At 39.8% G+C, this 20,848-nt stretch overlaps 1 protein-coding gene across 3 annotated transcripts in view; it reads right to left on the bottom strand.

Annotated features, from left to right (window-relative positions):
- Window positions 1–20,848, bottom strand: part of TMPRSS5 (transmembrane serine protease 5) — a 54,180-nt gene that overhangs the window by 21,187 nt on the left and 12,145 nt on the right. For 2 of the 3 annotated variants that reach the window (XM_088443015.1, XM_088443017.1), the window contains exons 3-4: window positions 2,764–2,880; window positions 1,227–1,362 (exon numbers count right to left, since the gene is read on the bottom strand). In XM_088443015.1, the coding sequence (XP_088299141.1) occupies window positions 1,227–1,362; window positions 2,764–2,880 (253 nt within the window). Of the gene's footprint in view, window positions 1–1,226; window positions 1,363–1,949; window positions 1,991–2,763; window positions 2,881–20,848 lie in introns of those variants that run through there. The other variant, XM_088443016.1, reaches the window with a different exon arrangement.

Here is a 20,848-nt window from a genome sequence, read left to right as displayed (position 1 = left end):
TTGCCACATGCTTATTAAATGATATGCCTGGGTGTGGTTCTGTCTCTTAAAGCCAGGACCCATACTCCTGGATCAAGCATAATTTGTATTTAAAACCTGTGTGTTAGCTGAACCCAAATGTGTTAGAGTAATGCTCATATTTTTGAGAGTCAGTGTAGGGACTGGCCAGATGGGAAGACTTTGTCGTGGTTGGCCAGCTGGACAAATGATTGCAATATTTTGGAACTAACATTCCCTGTATATAAAGGAGTTTGAAAAGTGAGAGCTGAGTTTGTATGATTTTGTATCTATCTATCCAGATGTGTCCACATACTCCTTTCCTAAAATCTAGCCACATGGCCAAATGTGCCATGCGTTTAAATCTGCGAATTAGCCACGCCTTGTGATTTTTCTTAAAATTTGCTACTTTAATCTGATACTTTATACCGTGCTGGCATCTCATGCCAAATGAAGCAAAAAAGGAAAGGTGTATGAGGATACATCTGTATATACTGTATGCATGTGTATATATATATATATATATATATATATATATATATGCATGCATGCTGACCTTTATAACTACTATGGAGCATATTTACAGTTGGACGTAATTTAATTTTATGACTTGCCTCTTAGATGGATCAGTGCTGGCCTTCTTCGACCCATATATCCCTGGTACTCATTTTCAAAAGCAGACAAGCATGCTTTCATGGCTATTTTTAAAACATAAATTAAACAGACTAAACTGCCAGAATTTTAAGAGTAATATGCACACAATGAAATTAGTGAAGGGTGGTCTTAAATCAGGACTTTGCAGTGACATTTTCACTTCTTCCTCTATATAAATTTCCAGTTGGATCTGCAATCCTATTAAATGTAAGTGAGATATATTTCCCAGGGACAGTTCCGAAAACAGAACACAGGATCTATGAATGAGTGAGTCAGTCAATGAGGTGCACTTGTGTAGATAAAACAAGCCTGGTATTCCCAATATTTGCACTTACAGAAATTACTGGACTGGATATATTCAATTATGTTCCTGTTTGGAAAGTTTTGTATTAAAAACCTCTTTTATGTTAAAGAAAATGATAGATTTTAGCTGGTGGAAATGAATAAGTATCTTCATTTTCTGCATTACATTGTTGGATATAAAAAATAGAGCACATCTTGCTGTACTGTGGAATTAATGTAACAATAGCAAACAATAGATTACATAAGTAGTGTCTTTCAGTGAATGCTTTTACCTGATGTAACCCAAATGTCTGCATACAAGAGTCCCCCAATCTGAATTCCATCTCTCATGACAAGTTAGGAGCCATTCTTGCCTGTATTCCACCTGCACTTCCAACAAGAAGTTTTCTGTGTTTATTCTGAAAGATACTGAAACCATTTTATGAAAGAATGATTTCTTATGATAAGTGATCTGCACCTTTAAACTGTCCCTCAATTACTGTACATCTACAATTAAACCAGTCAAACCACATTAAGCCATAGTAACAATGCTATTAGATGGGATTGCGGCCGTTTAAGGGAGTTAAGGGCCCTGAATCAAGAAAAGATTGTAGGAAGCCACCAAAATTGTTGGCTGAAATGTGGACCAGCAGTTGTGAATTGTGGCGTATCTGAAGTATGGTAGAGTCTAAAATGAAAATAAGTAAAATCACCACTTCCCCCCTGACCTCTGAGCTAGTGCAGATTTCCCAGGACCAGTACTGTTTAAAATGAAAAATAACATTAATTAAAAAGCCTGCACTAAAAGTACATGATAAATCTAGTGATGAAGCCCTTTGTAGACACACTCAATAATAACACTTTCCCTATGTATAATGGAAAAAACAAAAATAATATAATAAAAATTGGGTAGCACTCCTCCCTCCAAGACAGCATAGTGTCCTCTTGTTATTGTGAGTATTACCTACAGGCTACATGGTGGAAAGGGAGGGTGTAACAAAATACAGTATATATACCTTCTTAGATGCTACCATTCCAACAATGCAAAGTGATGGGGACCTTTGAAGATCAGAAAAAAAATTTAGACTAGAGATAAGTAAGTGAATCCCTTTTTTCAATGTATTTAGTTAAATCAGTTAATATTAGAATATTTCACTGGAAAGATGGCAGCACATGTGGCACAGTGAGAGGGGGGAAGCAGGTAATAATTACCCGGGCCCAGGTTTGTTTAAGGGACCCAGCAGAGGGCCACTCCAACTTTGCAGGGGGAAGAATTCACCCCTTCTCAGCGAGCGCATAGTCACTTTAAGTCTTTTTTTTCAGGCACACATGGCCATGCCTCCAGGAATTGTTTATGCCTCCCCCATCAACACCAGAGATCATTTTGATGATCCTGGGTACAGGTTGTGTGGCACAGAGTACCCAGGAAATATGGGCACTTCTGCATCACATATCTTGAACCCATGATAGATACATGACTGTTATTTGTATTATATTGATAGTTGGGTGCCTATGATAGGAGCATATTTATTCTGTCAGAATTAATAACAGGTCTAATGGCAGACCCTTAACAACTGCCTATTCCTCTTAGATCTTTGCTAACCAACAACATAATATATGATAGATCTTAATTTCCAACGGTTGCTTGATGTACTACATCAATTGAACATTTTTATTACATTTGTAACCGTGTTAAAAATTAAACTGATGTTTAATTGTGCATCCAGGGCTTTTACCCAACACACTCAGTGTCAACTGAAACAATGACATGATTAAAGTTATACAGAGACAGAGCTTAAAGAAGTATTTAGTAAGGAAGTAACGGCAAACCTTTTCTGCGCGATACAGTAGTCACTTCATTGTCTGTGTTGTTGCATCGAGATGTAACTTCGGCATCTTGTAAAGGAACAGAGCCTTGGTAAATGAGGGGCCTCATGAAATAGTGCACTACACACATTCAAAGAAATAAGATGAAAGTTATTTCCCTGCAAGCAATTACTTATGTTTCACACTGAAATAATTCATGTTTTTCTTTCTTATTATTTTGCCAAGTACAGACTCAGGAGGATGTCATCTTGTGGATTGCAGTGGTTAACTAAAGTGATGTTAAAGAACAAAACAGGCAAGTTTTATGTGTAACGGTTACTCCAAAACTGATATGCCTTAAGTATGAAAATAGTTCAAGAAATATGAAAGAGTAATATATACTGTAGATACTGGCGTGACGACTTTGTCTATTTAAACACTTACAGCATCATTGAGCATGTACAGTTATAGTATCGTAAAGAGATGTGCGGATCCGGTTCTCAGAGAACGGACAACAACCGAACTTAGGGGTTCCGAGTCGAACCGAGTCTGAGTTCGGAATCACTTTGGGGTACCGAGTTGAATCAAATCCTGGTTTGGATCTTCCTGCAGTTTGCAACTTGGATTTTATAACCGAACTTAGGTTTGGATTGCAAACAGGTCAAAATTCCATCATTTTAGCTGTTTTTATTTAAATTTTTTTAAATAAGAAGCCAAATCCAAAACAAAAACACATGAGGGGGGTTTTGCAAAACCAAAACACCAAGATGAATCCAGATCCAAAACCAAAACATGTGGGTCGGCGCACATCTCTAGTATTGTATAATGGATTTAGTCTCACATTTTGAAAAAAAACTCTAAAATACATAGATCAGACAATTGATAAAATCATGTATACTATATATTTACCTCTTCAGTCCACTGTGTTCAAAGTTTACCGTTCGACATTAAAAAATTAAAGTGTTTAAATTTCACCATGGACAGGTTTGATTGTGAGTTTGATGCAGCAGCCATATTGGATGCAGTGGAGCAATGTTTTTCTTTAGCGCTTACATCTGAATTTCACTGCGCGTGCGTCCCGATTTTGTACATATAGATTCACAGTACAGATTTGGATGCACGGTAGCAGAGATGTGAGGGTCATTACTGGACAGTGACCGGTTTGTAACGGGGTGGCTAAAAAGACGCACAAAGATATTGCTTCTTATGGGGTGTTGGAAGCGTGTTTCATGGTGCTTTGTGGAAAGCAGTTGTACACAAAGATGTAGAACTACACACAAAGGAAGCTATACTCAGACCTCAGAACTCAGAGAAATTGAACCTGCTATAGGGCTGGCACAAGTTTCAATGGTGCAACACATCTAGAGATGGTATAGCGTCTATGGATGCTGACAGTGGTTGTCTCAATCCTGGCACGTTCAGACACGTTCAGACACATGGATCTACACCAGGAAAGGACTCTGTAGTGACATTAGCATAAGAACGTAGATGAAACAGCTATGGCCACATCTTTGTCCGACTCATGACCAGTCCCAGTGACTCAAACATGGCTGAGCACGACTTCCACTTGTTTTGAAAGTCTGCCATATCTGTGTATACAGACAGAGCTTGAGCTCCCGGTGGCCAACACTAATGCAAAAATATTGGGTTGTTATAGACAAATAACAAAAGCAACAAGGGTCAGCCCTGTCTTGTGCCATTTTTCCAAAGTGGAAGATTTGTAATTAGTGTTCTGGACTGACGACTTATTGTGGTAGAGGGAAAATGTAGCCTTAAGAAAGGCACCAAAGAAAATTTTTGATCTAGATCTGATGCATGAAAGACCAGGCTACAATGATCAAATACTTTTTCAGCATCAAGGGCCTACACTATTAATTGAGTGGAAAATATTGAATAATGGTGATGAGAGTGCAGGAGCAAATGTTTATAATACAATGCCATAAAGTTATCACTGCCTGGAGCAGGAATGTTTTAGAATGACTTTGTCATATTGTGCTAGTTTTTCCACTGGGTTTTCTGCATTTGATGAAGTCACTTATGAATGAGACAAGCATGTAAGATGCATGATGTTAAGAATTCTTTAATTCAGAATTCTAGATGCACCACTGGGGGAGAGTCAGATTGTAGATTGTATAATTTGAAGTAGTATTCACAAATGGTCTCGTTTTTTTGAGAATCATAGAAGGAATGATCTAAGGTGTCTTTTATACTTATACTTCTGTTTTGCATTTTTTTTAAATTAAATTTTCCTGGCAAGGATGGACACAAATAAAATAAATTTTGTATTTTCTAAACTAATGGCCAAGTTTGGACTCACTGACAACTAGCAGGCTTGTAATCCCTCCACTCATACATTTTCTTGCCATTCTTCTGTACTTCTTATTATACCTTCTCTAGCATTGACATGGCTTTAATGTCACTACCCTTATCCCTTAAGGTAATGGCCGTGTAATAGCTGCAGAGGGGTATATCCAACCGCTATATGGTTTGCTTGACCCTTAATACCTCCTTGCTGGGAGGGGTATGGATATGGAAATGTGACTCCTTTTGGATAGAGCTGATGGGAGTGGTTTCAGGTCTCAAGTCTGCCTGGGAAACTTATTTCTCTCATAATGCCTCTTGTGCTAATAGGGCTCTTCTCTGGGATTCCTTCAAAGCTTTCCTCAGAGACTCTTTTATTAAATGTGTTACTGAGGGGGTGATTCAGCATCAACTGGAATTGCAAAGCTGCATGAAGGCAACTTTGCAATTTCATCCTTGCCACTCCATGAGAATGGGGCGGACATGCCCCCATTTCCGGGAATGCTGGCCAGCCCCGCTCCTGCACTGCCTTTTACATGCATCTGCTTGTCTATCAGGCAGAGGCATCAAAGGGGCTGCGTGCGACTACATAGCACCCATTCTGCACATTTGCAGAATGCATCCTGTGCACATGCAGATTCCCGATAATCAGGAACGTGTGCAATGCTGAATCAGCCCCTAGAACTGTTAGTAGGAGGAGGGTGACTGAGCTAGAGACACGTTGTCTTGATTTGGAGATTTAATACCTAGCCTCACCTGATGCAGCTGATAGAAAAAAAAATTCTGCCCAAATAGGCCACCCCTAACATCACCTCACCATCACCTAACATCACCTCTATGATTACATATTTTTCTACACATCTCTAGTATTCTCATGCAGATGTTGGTGTTAGTTATTTGCCATATTTGGCCATGGAGGAGCAGACTGGACAAAATATATTTGATATTTTGAACACTAATAATGTACAAGTCACTTGATGTGCAAAAATTGCTTACATTTTTTTCATTATCATAAGCATGTGCCTCCACCAGGTTTTGACTCAATGATGTGAAGTTATCTTTGGGAAGTAGAGAAGTAGTGGGATTTTTAAATTGTTACATTCTTTACCGACTGCTAGACTGTGAATTAATGGTAACACTATGGCTCTTTTTAATTTAGGCAGGAACGTCTACTCTCTCCTGTGCTGTTTGAATTGGTCATAGAGCTACTGGCATGTCTAATTCACTCAGAACTGGTGTTTGTGGTCTCCGGGCTGGTGCTACAGTTGACACTATTGCCTTATATGCTGATTACATGCTTTTGTTTCTGGCTCATGCGAGTTGCTTATTAGAGTTTCTTATCTGGGTAGTTAATATTTCTGGCACTTTTTCTAGTCTTCAGATCAACTTAATCACATATATTTACCTTAAGGGCTCTATCCTGTCTAGGTTATTTTCTTCCTGTCCTCTTCAGTGGAATTTATGATTTTAAAACTTACAGTGGAGGTATAGGATACACCCAAGTCCTCTGACTATGTCCTACGTACTGTAGCTCAGATCCTCTCACTTCTAATTTTAGGTCCAAAGTTTACACCTGGAAATATCTTTGCTTGTCTGTCTCCGGACAAGTTAACCTTTTTAAAATGGTCATCCAGCCAAAATATTCTTCGTCTTTTTTTTTTTTTTCTTTTAATTTTTATTAGGGTAAACCAGAAAAGATACAGATAGCAGAACTATATATTAAGCATGTAAAAAAAAATAATATACAGTACAAACAGTAGCACAGCATATAATTGTACAAAAAACAAATGAGGAAAAGTGACCAAAGTACAGGTAAAATCCAATTGGCAAATTGACATATTACAAATGTAATAGACAGTACAAAAAATATTAATTCAAAGGTCACCACATAATTTTAACAATAATCAGAAAAAAAAGTTAAATACAAAAACAAAGATAAATGGCAACATAAAAAGAACACATATAAAAAGAAAAAGGGTGGAGGGGGATGGAAAAAAAGACAAGAAAGGAGATTAGCGGAGTCCAGGAGAAGAGAGAGACTGAAATTGGATTCATGGGGACAAATGGAGTGATATTTAGCAGTCAAATTGATTTGTAAACTGGCAATGTATTCCATGGAAGCAATATAATTGACTTTAGTCACGAGAGCAGCCATGGAAGGTGGGTGATGATATTTCCAATGTTTTGCTATTAGGGTTTTGGCGGCATTGCAAATATGGGTAATCACTTTGTCTTGGGTATTGGAAACACTGGTAGGTGGGGCATTTAGTAGGGCTGTCCCAGGCTCCAACGTGATCTAGTTCAAAGGGCCTGATTGATAACTTAACAGATGTGATTCCAGAAGAGGCGGATAAAGGGACATGTCCACCAAATATGGTAAACTGTACCTTCTTCACTGCAAAGTATCCAGCACATATTGTAAGTGGCTGGAAAAATGGCATGAAATTTAGTGGTAACCAAATACCAACGGGCATATACTTTGTAGCTTATTTCCCAAATAGCAACACTAAAAGAGGCTTTAGCTATATGTAATCTAATTTTGTCCCACTGATCGTCATCTAAGGCCACAGCAAGGTCTACTCCCAAAGCAATTCATGAAGTTGGGACCAAAACAAAGTTATAGATTGCTGAGATATTCCCCTTCCTTCCAATTGAGTATATAAACATAAACATTCAAATGAAGTAGGTAAACGCAGTGAGGGAGAGTTAATTTGAGAGCGGAGAAAATGGACAATTTGGAGGTACTGGAGCAGACATGAGGAAGGAAGGCCAAAGAGCTCCTGAAACTCCTGAAACAAAGATGGCGTTTATTCTCCTCTAACATGAAGAAATCTCTCAATGTCACAATCACACCACGGTGCTGTAATCTTGGTAACACAACCTGGGGGAAAAGGGGGTGATCCCATATTGGAGTCAATGGAGATGGAAAAGGGGAGAGGTCATGAGTGGTGCAAGATTTGTCCCAGAGCTGGAGGGAGAAATTAATAGTGTGGACTGAGTATGCTGCGGCTGGTCTACAATTTTTGGGAAGCCAAGTCAAGTTACTGAGTGAACATCCATGAAATGAAGAGTTCTCGATGTCCACCCATTTTTTGATTCCTGGAGTTGAATGCCATGATACAATATAATTAAGATGACAAGCTGCATAGTAGGAATTCAACATTGGGAGCTCCAAACCCACTGAGACTACCTTTGCCAAGAATTGAACGTCTGACACATGGCATATTACCCTCCCAAATAAATCAGTTACATGTTTTTTACAAAGAGGCAAGGATTGTACGAGGTACTGAGACTGGGAGAGTCTGGAACAAATAAAGTAAGGAAGGGGGGTTGTATCCACACAGAAAAATATCTATTTGTGATGCAATATAGTCGTTACCAAAATCAAGGTCTGTATATATCTAACACAAGTTAGATCTCAAAAATAACTTCTATTGGTGGTGCTCCCCAGAGCCCAGATGTATATACGTAATTATAGCAAAGAGAAAAAAGAAGGCTCTCTTTTTGGGGCACTCTTTATATACAATTTTTAAAGATAAAATTTAACATTTATTAAGTCCAGAAAAATTAGAGCTTCAAGGTATATAAGGACAATACAAAACACTACAAAACAAAAATACATATAATACATATACTTATATGTTGCAATCTATGAATACCGTGTCCTGAAGTATAGGTGAATCCAAATTCCTAATCTAGTAAGTGAGGATATAATGTTAAATATATTGTTAAATATGCAGTGAGAACACTGCATCCACAAAAATTCCTTCTATTGGTTTGACAATTCACCATTAGGACACATGCGCAACATCATGAATAAAATAGCGAGGAGCGAAAATATTAATTTATATCTCAGGCCAATATGTTCGATATGTTCATAAAGCTCCAAAATATTGGTTAATTCTTTAAAGGAATTATAGATTAAGAACTGATGTAATATCACATGCCTGCTTATTTATACAAGCACACTTAAAAACATTATTTTATTAAGTTGTTCCTATATGAGTAAATCATTTTCAACTCAGTATATCGTATCATTCCCTCTTTCTGGGGTCCCTATATGCAGTGTTATAGACAGACTTTGATGTGAGAGCCATATATATTAATGTGTATAGATACTGATTATTCTGCACAAATTATTTTATGGTACATAATACTGCTGAGTTTCTGCATATCCCTTGCAAAGACTGATATTGGAGGTTTATGAACATATCGAACATATTGGCCTAAGATATAAATTCATATTTTCGCTCCTCGCTATTTTATTCATGATGTTGCACATGTGTCCTAATGGTGAATTGTCAAACCAATAGAAGGAATTTTTGTGGATGCAGTGTTCTCACTGCATATTTAACATTATATCCTCACTTACTAGATTAGGAATTTGGATTCACCTATACTTCAGGACACGGTATTCATAGATTGCAACATATAAGTATATGTATTATAAGTATTTTTGTTTTGTAGTGTTTTGTATTGTCCTTATATACCTTGAAGCTCTAATTTTAATGGACTTAATAAATGTTAAATTTTATCTTTAAAAATTGTATATAAAGAGTGCCCCAAAAAGAGAGCCTTCTTTTTTCTCTTTGCTATAATAACAAATAAATTAAACAAGAAAGAAGGTTAATTTTAAGAGAGTTAATTCTGCCGATCCAATAAATATGCATTTAATTCCAGGTCTCAAGATCTCGTGTGGAGGATCGAATCATAGGGACAAAACTTGTTTTATAGAGGGAGGAGAAGGTTTTGGTGCTATAGACCCCAAGATACTTGATAGCAGAAGGTCTCCAAAGAAAGGGGAACTTGGAAGTTAATTTGGATTGTAACTGGGTGAGATATGCAAAGCAAGGGCTTCTGATTTGGATTAATTTTATATCCTGAAAGGGAGCCATAAAAGGAAAGTTCCTTGAGTAGGTTGGGTAAGGATACCAGTGGATTGGAAAGTGTTAGGAAAACATTGCCCACAAAAAGCGACAATTTATATTGAACATGCCCTACGGTGATCCCTTGAATGTCCACATTAGTTCATATACGGGCTGAAAGGGGTTCAATGCATAAAAACAATAAGAAAGGAAGATAACGGGCATCCCTGATCAGTACCATTTGTCAGCATGAAATGGGGTAGCAGATGCCATTCATCAGGACCACAGAAGAGGGATGGGAGTAAAGAGCTCTGACCACTGAGAGAAAGTGGCCCCAGAACCCAAATGATAATGTAGAAAATAGGAAGGGCCATGAGATGCAATCAAATGCTTTTCAGCGCCAAGTGCCAAGACAATCGATGGAGTCTTAGAAGCATTAATATGATGGATCAAATTGATGGTGCATCTCGTGTTGTCTGACGCTTGATGGGTCGGTATGAAACCCACTTGGTCAGGCTCAATCAAGGATGCCAGAAAAGCATTTTATCTAGTAGCTAAAATTTTAGCAAACAATTTTAGGTCTTTGTTTATTAATGAAATGAGCATATAGTTGGTACAGAGAGATGGGTCTTTACCAGGTTTAGGGATTACAATAATACACGAAACTGTACAGCCTGTGTAAAATGGGGTTCTGTGCATAATCTCAATAAAGAGGTGAACCATTTGGGATATAAATTGAGGAGCAAAGGTTTTCTAAAAGGCCATAGGGTATCCATCAGGTCCTGGTGCCTTAGACAGCTTTTGAGACTTAAATGCTGCTTCAAGTTCCTCAGTCAAGATATCCCCATTTAAAAGCATTATAGGCATTGAGTTGGGGTAAAATACAGGAATCTAAGGCCCTCATTCAGAGCCGCTCGTTAGCGGCAGTACGCTCGTTCTGAGCGATGTTTGCACATCTGCGCATGCATACGGTTTTTAGTACGCATGCGCGAACCAGTCAGTGCGGCCAAAAATCGTTTGTACGCTATATAGCGAGTGCCTGCTATTTTGAGTGACAGAATGAGGCGTATGTGGGTGGTAACAGGGGAAGGTGCTTGAAAATGGGGAGTGGAGATCCGAACGCAGGCGTGCTTAAAGGTCAAAACGGGCGTATTATGGGTGTGCATAATTAATACAGCAGCGTCATTGACCACGTCACTGGGTTATTTTATAGCCAGAACTGCTCGCAAATTTGTGGTAGCAAACACCAACCACAAGAATAGCGAGCAGTTCATACGCTGGTCGATGTACTCGATTAATCTAATAAATAGCGGACATGACGTATGGTGCGAGCGGCCAGGGGGCGTTTTTAACAAATAAACGAGCGCATGTTTTGCTCGCTCGTTCAGACTTAGAGGTGTGAACAGACTGCAATTTGCGAACGGATCATTTGAATAGCCACCCCTTGTTTTTGAACGAACGACCGCAAATAGCGAACGGCTCTGAATGAGGGCCTAAGAACGATTGTGTCTCATTTTTATGAGAAGAGAAGTTAGCAGGAGAATCAATTGTACAGGGCCCGGTAATAATCTAAGAAGGTCTTATTGATGAGTTTAGGGTCATATATTGGGTGACCAGAGGAGTACTTAATTGAATAGATAACCTGAGCAGCTTTTTTAGCACTTAATTTGTTAGCCAATAAAGTGTGAGCTTTATTGCTATTGTCATAAAACTTTTGGTTGACCCAGTGCAGAGACTGTTCCAGCTAAAATATTTTTATATCTTCCAACAATAAATATTCCAACGAAGGTTTTCACCACCAATTGACAAGATTCTTTCCTCTTTTGTGTGGGAGAGAGAGGGGGTCAGAGGTAGATTCCATATTTTATGTTTGTCTAAGGCCTTGGGTGGTTTTTCCCTTCCAAACCTTAGGCTTTCATATGTGGCCTCCCAAATTGTCCATTTAGATTGCTCGGTGAGCGGTGAGGGAGACTTAATGCTTCCGGGCTTCCTCAGTGTGCAGACAGGGTCTCCTTTGAGTCATGTTTGAAAAAATATGGATCTTCAATTTGAGTTTGAAAATCTCCCCTTAGCCAGTTTACTTCCAATTTGTCTATGGCTAAAAACTTTAGGTTCTTTGGGTTACAATCATGTTTCTCTTCTCTAGTGAGAGGACATACTGTGTTAGTCAAAACTTCTTTTACAATTTCTAATATGCTCTCCTATTTTTACTTTAAGTGGACTGGTCGATTATCCTACATATTGTAGCCTGCAACTATTTTGCAGTAAATATACTGCAATTAGGTATTCAACTCTAAGTTCTTACCTTATTGTGTGTTTTTGATGTGTCCGGTTTGACTTAAAATCTGTAATCGATTTAGTGCTACTATAGTCTGAGTTCTTACAATTAGAGCATTTTCCACAATGGAAAACTAGTTTTCTTCCCATATCATTTATGATGGTAGTCTGTATTAGTTTCTTGCTGTCCTTAATGTGATTCTTAACTAATTTTTGTTTGATCTCTGGGACCTTTGTTTAGACAATGACAGGTTTCTCTGGTAGAATCTCCTTTAACTATGTATCCATTTTTAATATATGCCAATGTTTGTTTACAATATTTTTTGAATTTTTTTTTAGCTGCTCCATTGTGTTGTACTTGATAATGAGGTAAACTTTAGTCTTCCTAATATTGGTTTCTTAATTGTTTATGGGTTTGTATTTGAACAATGTGTTTCTATCCATGACTTTTCCTTTTTGGTAAGCTTCCTTACCAATTCTTTATTGTATAGTTTGACCTGATTTTTTATTTTAAAGCTTCCCCTTATTTTTTCATAGTTAGCATAGTCTGAGCAGCTGCATTTATGTCTTGTGAACTGTCCCAACAGTCCAACCAGCTAGGATGATGGTGACTGCTTGCCAGAATGTAGCTGTTACATCCACTTGTTTGTAGTGGTTTTTTTCTTTTAATTTGCATGTTCTCTATATAAATGTCCAAATCTATCTTTGCAATAGTTTGTAGTAATGGTCAGATTCGAGTAATTTGTATTGATGTATTGTGTAAATATTTTTAGTCTTTCTTCACTACCTTTCCAAATAAAGAGTAGATTGTCAATGAATCTGATCCATAGGACCAGGTTTGCCCAAAATTCTATATTACCCTTGAGTTATGCAAAATAAATTTACATAACTCAGGTCAAACTTAATCTTCATATTGGTACCTTTGAGTTGTAAATAATCTGTGTCTTGGAACCACATGTAGTATTGGGTAAGAATGAATTCCAATTATTTTGATTATGAATTCTACCTGAGTCTTATGTAATGTTTTGTCTTGTAATGTTTTGTCTTTCATCAAAAAGTGTCTTAAACTTTCTAACTCTTGATTGTGATGTATCACAGTGTAGAGTAATAAGATATCGCTTGTGCCTAACCAGTACATGTCTTTCCACTTCAATTTGTTATTTGTGTTTAGTTCTTGTGTCTTATCCCTTATGTATGATCTCTATTTTTTAAAGTTGTTGGAGTAACTGATTAATATACTTGGAAAGGTTAGCTGTTAGAGATTCAATCCCAGATGTGATGAATCTCCCTGGTGATTGCTGTAATTTGTATGGCTCTTTGGGAGAAAATAGAAAACTGGTATGACTGGATGTCTATTGTTCAGCTGCTCTGCTATTTTGGTGTCACCCTGTTGGATGGTGTCACTGAACAGCTGCAACTCAGAGAGAGGCAGGGGAGAGGCTCTGGACTGCCCCAGCAGCTTCCGGACTGCTGGGTAAGCCTCCGAGAATGGGGGACATCACATACGCTCACACCACCAAGTTCGGCACACATAAAGAAGCGTGACTTTATGGAGCAAGGCCATGCCCCCTTGTGCGCACACCTTAGGCAAGCAAAATAAGTCCTACCAGCTGCATCGGGTGTCACACAAGTAAGTGACAACACTGGGATCTTGTTCTAATTCCTTATATGTCTCTGTATACCCAGGGATCCTCTCAGCCTTCTTTGTCAGCTGGTTTGATTACCACACTAGTGTTTTTACATAGGTCCTCTAGGGTCTCTGGGCCTCATTCAGACCCGGTCGCAAGCGCTGAGTGCTCGCAACTGGGTCAATGTTTGCCCACTGGGCATGTGCACGTCGGAGCGCATGCGCGAGACCCAGCTAGCGACGGGTGCTCTGTCGCTCCGGGTCTCGCACCAAAGGGGGCAAGCTGTCGATGTTGATTGACAACTCGCCCCATTTGGTAGGCGGCTGGGGGGGTGGCCGGCCCAACGGAGGCATTCCCGACAGAACGCTTGCCGTTTGGGGGCGGCCCCACTGACATCACCAGTGATGTCAGTGGGGAGCTTCCTGCTCGATCAGAGCAGGAAGCTCCCTGGGGCTTGCGAGTGCCGAGACCCAACCTTAGGGTCTCGTCGCAAGCCCCGATGGTCGCGATGGACCTGACCATCACGACCATCACTCTGGTCAGTCGCTAAACTGTGGGTAGTAACCGACAGCTTAGCTAGCGACCAGGAGGCCGCACTTCAAGATGCAAGCGGTCGCCCTCATTCAGAGCGACCGCTTGCATCTAACGACCGGGTCTGAATGAGACCCTCTATCTCTCTGCTTGTGTTAAATGTGTCTGTTTCCTTTACTAGTCTGTATCTAATTGTACATGGTTAGGGTAGAACTTCAATGTTCATTTTAAATTCAAATGTATATATTTGTTCTATGCTGTGGCTGAGCAATCTGACATCTTATTTGATAGAAAATACTTCTTTAGGGTTAATTTACACATGAAGTTCCTTATACTGTATCCATATATGTTGCAAATGTGTTTAATCTATTAATGGGTGAAAATTGTAATCCTTTAACAGGTAAATGTGTGAATTTTCATAAATTAGGAACTTGGTGATTACTTATTATAATGTGATATTACATTATTATTTCACTTAGCCAAATTAAATTTTTTTTTTACAGTGTTTTTTATTTTATGACAAATTTTATGCTTTTTAAGTACCTGCTGAATGGGTCTGGGTACGGGATCCTGGCAGTTAGGATGCCGTCAGTCAGAATACCAACAGCAGCATCTCAACAGTCAGAATCCCAACCAAATTAGATAAGTGTCATAACCCTAACCCTTAACCCACTTTTCCCGCAGCCTAACTCTAACCCTCCCCTCTGCAGCCTAACCTTAACACTCCTCCTCCACAGCCTAATGCTCACCCTCCCCCCCACAGCCTAACCCTAACTCCTTACCCTAAACCTAACCCTCCCCCTAACATCCTCCCCCTAACCCTAATACTTACCATCAGGATGCCAACAGTCGGGATTCTGGCACCGGGATTTCAACTGCTGTAGGGATTCTGGTGATGGTATTTTGAGCGATGGCGTCACAACCACCGGGATGGTAACTACATCCCACTGAGTGCCAGATCTATTTAGTTATAGAATTGTTTCCTCTTTATCATCTCCCCTTCTTACAGCTTAACCACATGCCTAGCGTGGTCGCATCATTTGCTGTTCGTTAACAGACATGGTCACAAATGATGCGACCTGTCTGAAATGCACAGTGGACGTCTGCCGGAAGATAATCTTCTAGTAGCTGCCAATAGCAGAAGAACCTCCTAACCACTCTGATTCCCTGTACCCTCCCCCAGTAACTGCCGTGCTGTCAATTACTGATGATCCGTCAGCCCAGCAGCATCCCCCACCAGAAAGTAGCAGCTGCTGGGTATATGTAAATGAACACCCCTCTGCCCCCCCAGTCTGTACCTGGCAGCTGCTCAGAGAAGCATCTACTAGGGCAATCAAAGTTGCGATGGTCGCAATGTTTCAAAAATGGATAGTATGAATTATCGATGACCGATATTGTAACATCGATGTTAATGTTTAAACACATTTTTAAATTTTTTTTTAATCAAATTGTGTTGAATAAGTATTACATAGATGTCCTTGACCTAATTCAATCAGAGAAAAATGACAATAGTTTAAAAAAATAAATAAATATGTACCAGTTAAGTGGTTAACAAGTTGTCTAATGTCATTTAATGTTTGAGGAAATGTCATCAGACTGCTGTACATTATGCATAACTGACAGATGAAAAAAAAGTAAAGTAAATTAGATAAGGACTAGAAAACACCAGGTCTGTCTGTTCTTGATTTTCTACCACTAGAACTACTTTTTTTGTTATTGTACTTAGTAATGTGGGGATGTCTGAGCTTTATTTTAGTACCTGTGCCAGAATTAAGTTTATTGCTAAACTATTCATTTTCATTTTCAAGTGACCATCTTTTTCCCAATCGGGTCATCATAAAAAATTTACCAATATGTTGCCTTAGATAGTCAATGACACTAGTTGCAAGTGGAAGGAACTTCTGTTTATTGCACCAGTCAGTGGTAATGGGGATGCCTTGTTCTTTTTGTCATTTATTTTTAACATAAAGGTTTAACGGATTGGCACATTTTAGTATTGGTATGTGCTGTGTTTAACTGTAGTACATCAAGTGGGCAGCTGAGAACTGTTAGACAGCTTTTCTTGTCTGTTAATGAAATGCATTGGGTATTGGCAGAGCTAGGTTTCTGTATAATTAGCTATTACGAGCACTAATGCTGATAAAATCAGATTTTTTTTAAGGGGCCTTTACTTTTAAGTGCTTTAAAAGGAAGCATTTAGCTAAAACAGTAAAAGAGATGATCATTAATCTATAATACATACTTTGCATTGTGCATGCAAAGCAGTTACATGCCTTCCTTGTGGGATTATGTTGTGTAATTATAATGGTACTGTATGGGCACTGTTTGTTTAAAAAAAATAGAAAATATACTACTAGTCAAAAGCTTTAGAACACCCCATTTTTCCAGTTTTTATTAAAATTTAAGAAAGTCAAATTCGGTGAACAACCTGAAATGGGACAAAGATAAGCGGTAACCTGCAAGAGGTTAAGAACAAAAACATTAAGGTTAGTAAATACTGAAAAATTTACATTTCTGTGTTATAGAAAATGTATTTTCAGGGAACACGTAATGATTTAAGAACTTAGAGCTGTTCTGCAGCAATGAAAAAAAAGCTTGCCTGGGCCATGGAGCACCGCCAGTGCTTTGCTGAAGGCTGCAAGAAGGTCTAATGGACTGATGAATCAAATGATGAAATCTTTTGTTCAGGGTTTTTGTACACTTAGGTGAAAGGATGGTTTCTCAGTGTGTTGGGTTTATTTACTAAGTGGTGACTTGTTGCAAATAGCAAAACACCACATGTTTTGCTATTAAAAGGATTGTTCTTTTATATTTCAGGCTTGAATGCGCTGGGAAGCAGCAACTCTATAAGCCTACATTTAGTAAATAAATCCAACTGTATAATATGGAGGAGGTCATGGTCCGGATCTCTGTTGCTGGATCCCAAGTTGGCTACTGCGCAGAGAGTCACTAGCATGCAATACTCTTTAGTTTACTTTTTAGAAACCAACCTTTGTGACCTTAAAAACAAGGTGCTACCATGCTGAGACTTGTAGTTCCCTGCAGAAAAAAAGAAAATGAAGGTGCACACTCTAAGCACTAAGAATACCGGAGCTCATTCAGAGCCGCTCGCAAGCACTGTGCGCTTGTAAGCGGCCCGATGTTGCTGCACTCCGCATGCGCCGCGTCTGGCGTGCGTGTGTGCAACCCCCGCTGAGCGACTGAAGTTCAGTCGCTATGGGGCTCAGAACAAGACAGGGCAGCTGTCAATGGTGAGTGACAGCTCGCCCCGTTTTGTGGGCGGGTAGGGGGTGGCGTTCCCTTAGGAACGCCTGACGTTTGTTGGGAGGTCTAACTGACCTAACTTTTAGAACAGGGAGTCCACTCGGCCTTGCGGAAGCCTAGACCCTACCGCAGGGTCTTGTCGCAAGGCCAATGGTTGCGATTATCGCGATGGTGTCCTGGCCGCTCACGCAAGCTGTGGGTGGTCACCCACAGCTTTGCGAGCAGCCGGAGAAAATAATAATAAAAAAAAAAACGCCCACAGACCCAGCGAGCGGCCAGCGGCTGCGAGCGGGTCTGAATCAGGGCCACTGTGTGGACTGCAATGCAAAGTACCTATACTAATTAAAATCACCTAGGGCAGTTGGGAGGAGTGCTAGCCAAGGAGAAGGGGTTTCACCTTTAAGCAGGGAAGTCAGAACAGGGGAGGCAAATGGGTGGCTCGACCCTCCCAAACATGTGAAAAAATGCTGGGAAGTGGCATTGATGGCAACATCTTAAATAGTCTGCAGGAATGCAGGAACTGAGGTGGGCAGATGGGCCGGAGAGGGGACGGACCAGAAGAAGCACATCACACCTCCCGTAGTACTGGCAGTGCTGCATCTTCCCTGTTGGTCACTCCTTCTCAAGGGTGGGCACACTCAGCATACATGCTATATTATGCCTGATGGCCAGGGATGGATCCACTCCCACTGATTACCTTCTGGACATTAAAAACAGGGCTGTAGCATGTAGGCTCTTATTGCACCCCCCCCACCCGAACTGCGCGAGAGGGGGGTGGCAAGCAGGCTTAGATGGGGGCATAAGGATCTGGCAGTGAATGAAGTCTGGGCAGTAACTGGCCTCACACAGAGACTGGCTAGGGAGTTCCATGCAGGCTGTCACAGAGGCAGCGCACCCAATCAGGAAAGTGGAGGAGGAGATCAAGCAGCAGAAAGATAAGTAGGGCTGAAAAATATTCTGAGGGCATCTTATGGGCATATAAGTGGCATGAGGGGCATCTGATGAGCATGGGGGACATCACATGGGCATTTTAGGGACATGTGGCACATATGATGGGCAAATAAGGGGCAAAGGGGACATCTAATGGGTATATAAGGAGAATGGAGGACATCTTACATATATATAAGGGGCATGTGGAGGACATCTGATGGGAATATAATAGGCATGGTAGAGATATATGATGGGCATATAAGGGGCATTTGATGGGCAACTGATGGCATAACAAGTTTTAAATAGGATTTATTATGAGGGAGAAGGGGTTAATAAATTTAAAAAGAGGTTAATGCTTTTATGTGGTTTAATTAAGGGGAAGGGTTCTTTTGATAGACTGAGGAAGTTAATGTGTGGTTAAATAATATGAATCAAATTAATTAAAGGGGGGGAGGCTGGGCTGCACACCCTAATTTTAAACATAATAAGAGGTGCTACAGTATCTGCTCCAGGTGGTTTTAATTGGTATAGGGCCTTTGCATTGCCGTCCACACATTGGAATGGGCACTATTAAATGTAAGTACTAAATACATTTATATAATTTGTCATTATTAGGAATGTTAGGGACCCACCTGATGAGGTTCACCTTGACGTGGTAAGTGTGCAAACATTTTTGGCCAAACATGCTAAAAAAAACATTAATTGTTAGGGTTTATTATGAATGTTTTGATCATCAGTATTTTCAGCGTTAAGGATGTACACCTGCATTTTCTTCTTTTTTTCTGCATGTACCCTAAATACAACTAGAATAAAAAATATACATTTATAGTGTTGGTGTTGCTTATTATTAGTGACCAGGCAACCTCACAATATATAAAAAGCTTCTGCAGTTTAAAAATATAGAGTTTGCACATTTGGGCTCCGGCTGTGTACTTAAAATTGTATCACAAAAATAATGTACTTATCAGTGTGTTAGGTCGCAAATATCTCATGATGTATCTAACTCAAAAACGGTAGTACTGTACTTATGTCACTTCCAACAAGTTGCATCAGGCTTATATCAGGCGGTATGTAGTCGACATCTCGGCAAGCGGTATGCCGTCGGTCTAAATACCGTCGCCAAAATCCCGACAGGTCGGGATCCTGGCGCCAGTATGCTGACCAGCGGCATCCCTAAGGTAAGTATCAGGGTTTTAGGGGGAAGTTAGCATTAGATAGCAGGGTTAGAGTTAGGCATTAGGGGGAAGTTAGCATTAGATAGCAGGGTTAGAGTTAGGCATTAGGGGGAGAGTTAGGCACTGGCTAGGGAGTGGCAGGATTAGGGTGCGGGAAGAGGGAGGTTAGGTTTAGGCACTAGGGGGGAGGTTAGGTTTAGGCACCAGGGAGGGGGTCTTAGGTTTAGGGTGCGGGGAGGGGGAGGTTAGGCTTAGGCACCTGGGAGGGAGGGTTAGGGTAGGGGCTGGGAAAATACCATCTGTTCTTATGGGTGTCGGGATTCTGGCTGTCGGGATGCCACTGTCGGTATTCTGAACAGTGGCCTCCCAACAGCTGGGATTTCATACCCAACTCATGTCAGGCATAAAAGTGTGTACTAGAGCTGTGGCTTGATAGTGTTAGAACAACTACAGGCACTGACTCATATGAATGTGCTCTTATGCAGCTATGTATTGTGTATTCCACATGTCTCATTTTTAAATGCCTGACCTATTTGTCTAAACCCATCTAAAACTTTCTTAAAGGTTCTTTTTTTATTTATTTATACTTAGGATCACCAGTAATCAGTAATACATACTGCAGTTTCCATGTTTCTGGGCAATGGATGTCTGAAAATGCAAATTATTTTCTTCTTTATTGATTTATCACATTTCAGTTGAACAGGGAATCACACCACAGTAATGGTTTGTGCTGTGTTTAACTTTAGTACACCCAGTAGACAACTGGGATCTGTTAGGAGTCTGTTCTGGTCTTTAGATTAAATGAATTGGCATTGGCAGAAATACATTTCTGTCTAATTAGCTATCATGAGACCTAATGCTGATAGAATCAGAATCTCCAGTGTTAGATAGTCTTTGCTTTTAAATGCTGTAGCAAGGTGTTTTTGGTAAAACAGGAAAATACATGATCATTACTTGAATTTGTAGTTCATTTTTGCAAATGGTGTGCTTTCTGCTGGCAATACAGATATACAGTCAGGTGCATAAATATTTTGACATTGACAGAATTTTCATATTTTGGCCTCTATTCACCACCACAATGGCTTTGAAATGAAACAAACAAGATGTGCTTTAACTGCAGACTTTCAGATTTAATTTG

The sequence above is a fragment of the Taudactylus pleione genome, unplaced genomic scaffold (genome assembly GCF_031769625.1).
Source record: "Taudactylus pleione unplaced genomic scaffold, aTauple2 ptg000322l, whole genome shotgun sequence".
Lineage (NCBI taxonomy): Eukaryota > Metazoa > Chordata > Amphibia > Anura > Myobatrachidae > Taudactylus > Taudactylus pleione.
The sequence above is the reverse complement of the archived record's forward strand: the minus strand, read 5'-3'. Positions and strand labels throughout refer to the sequence as shown.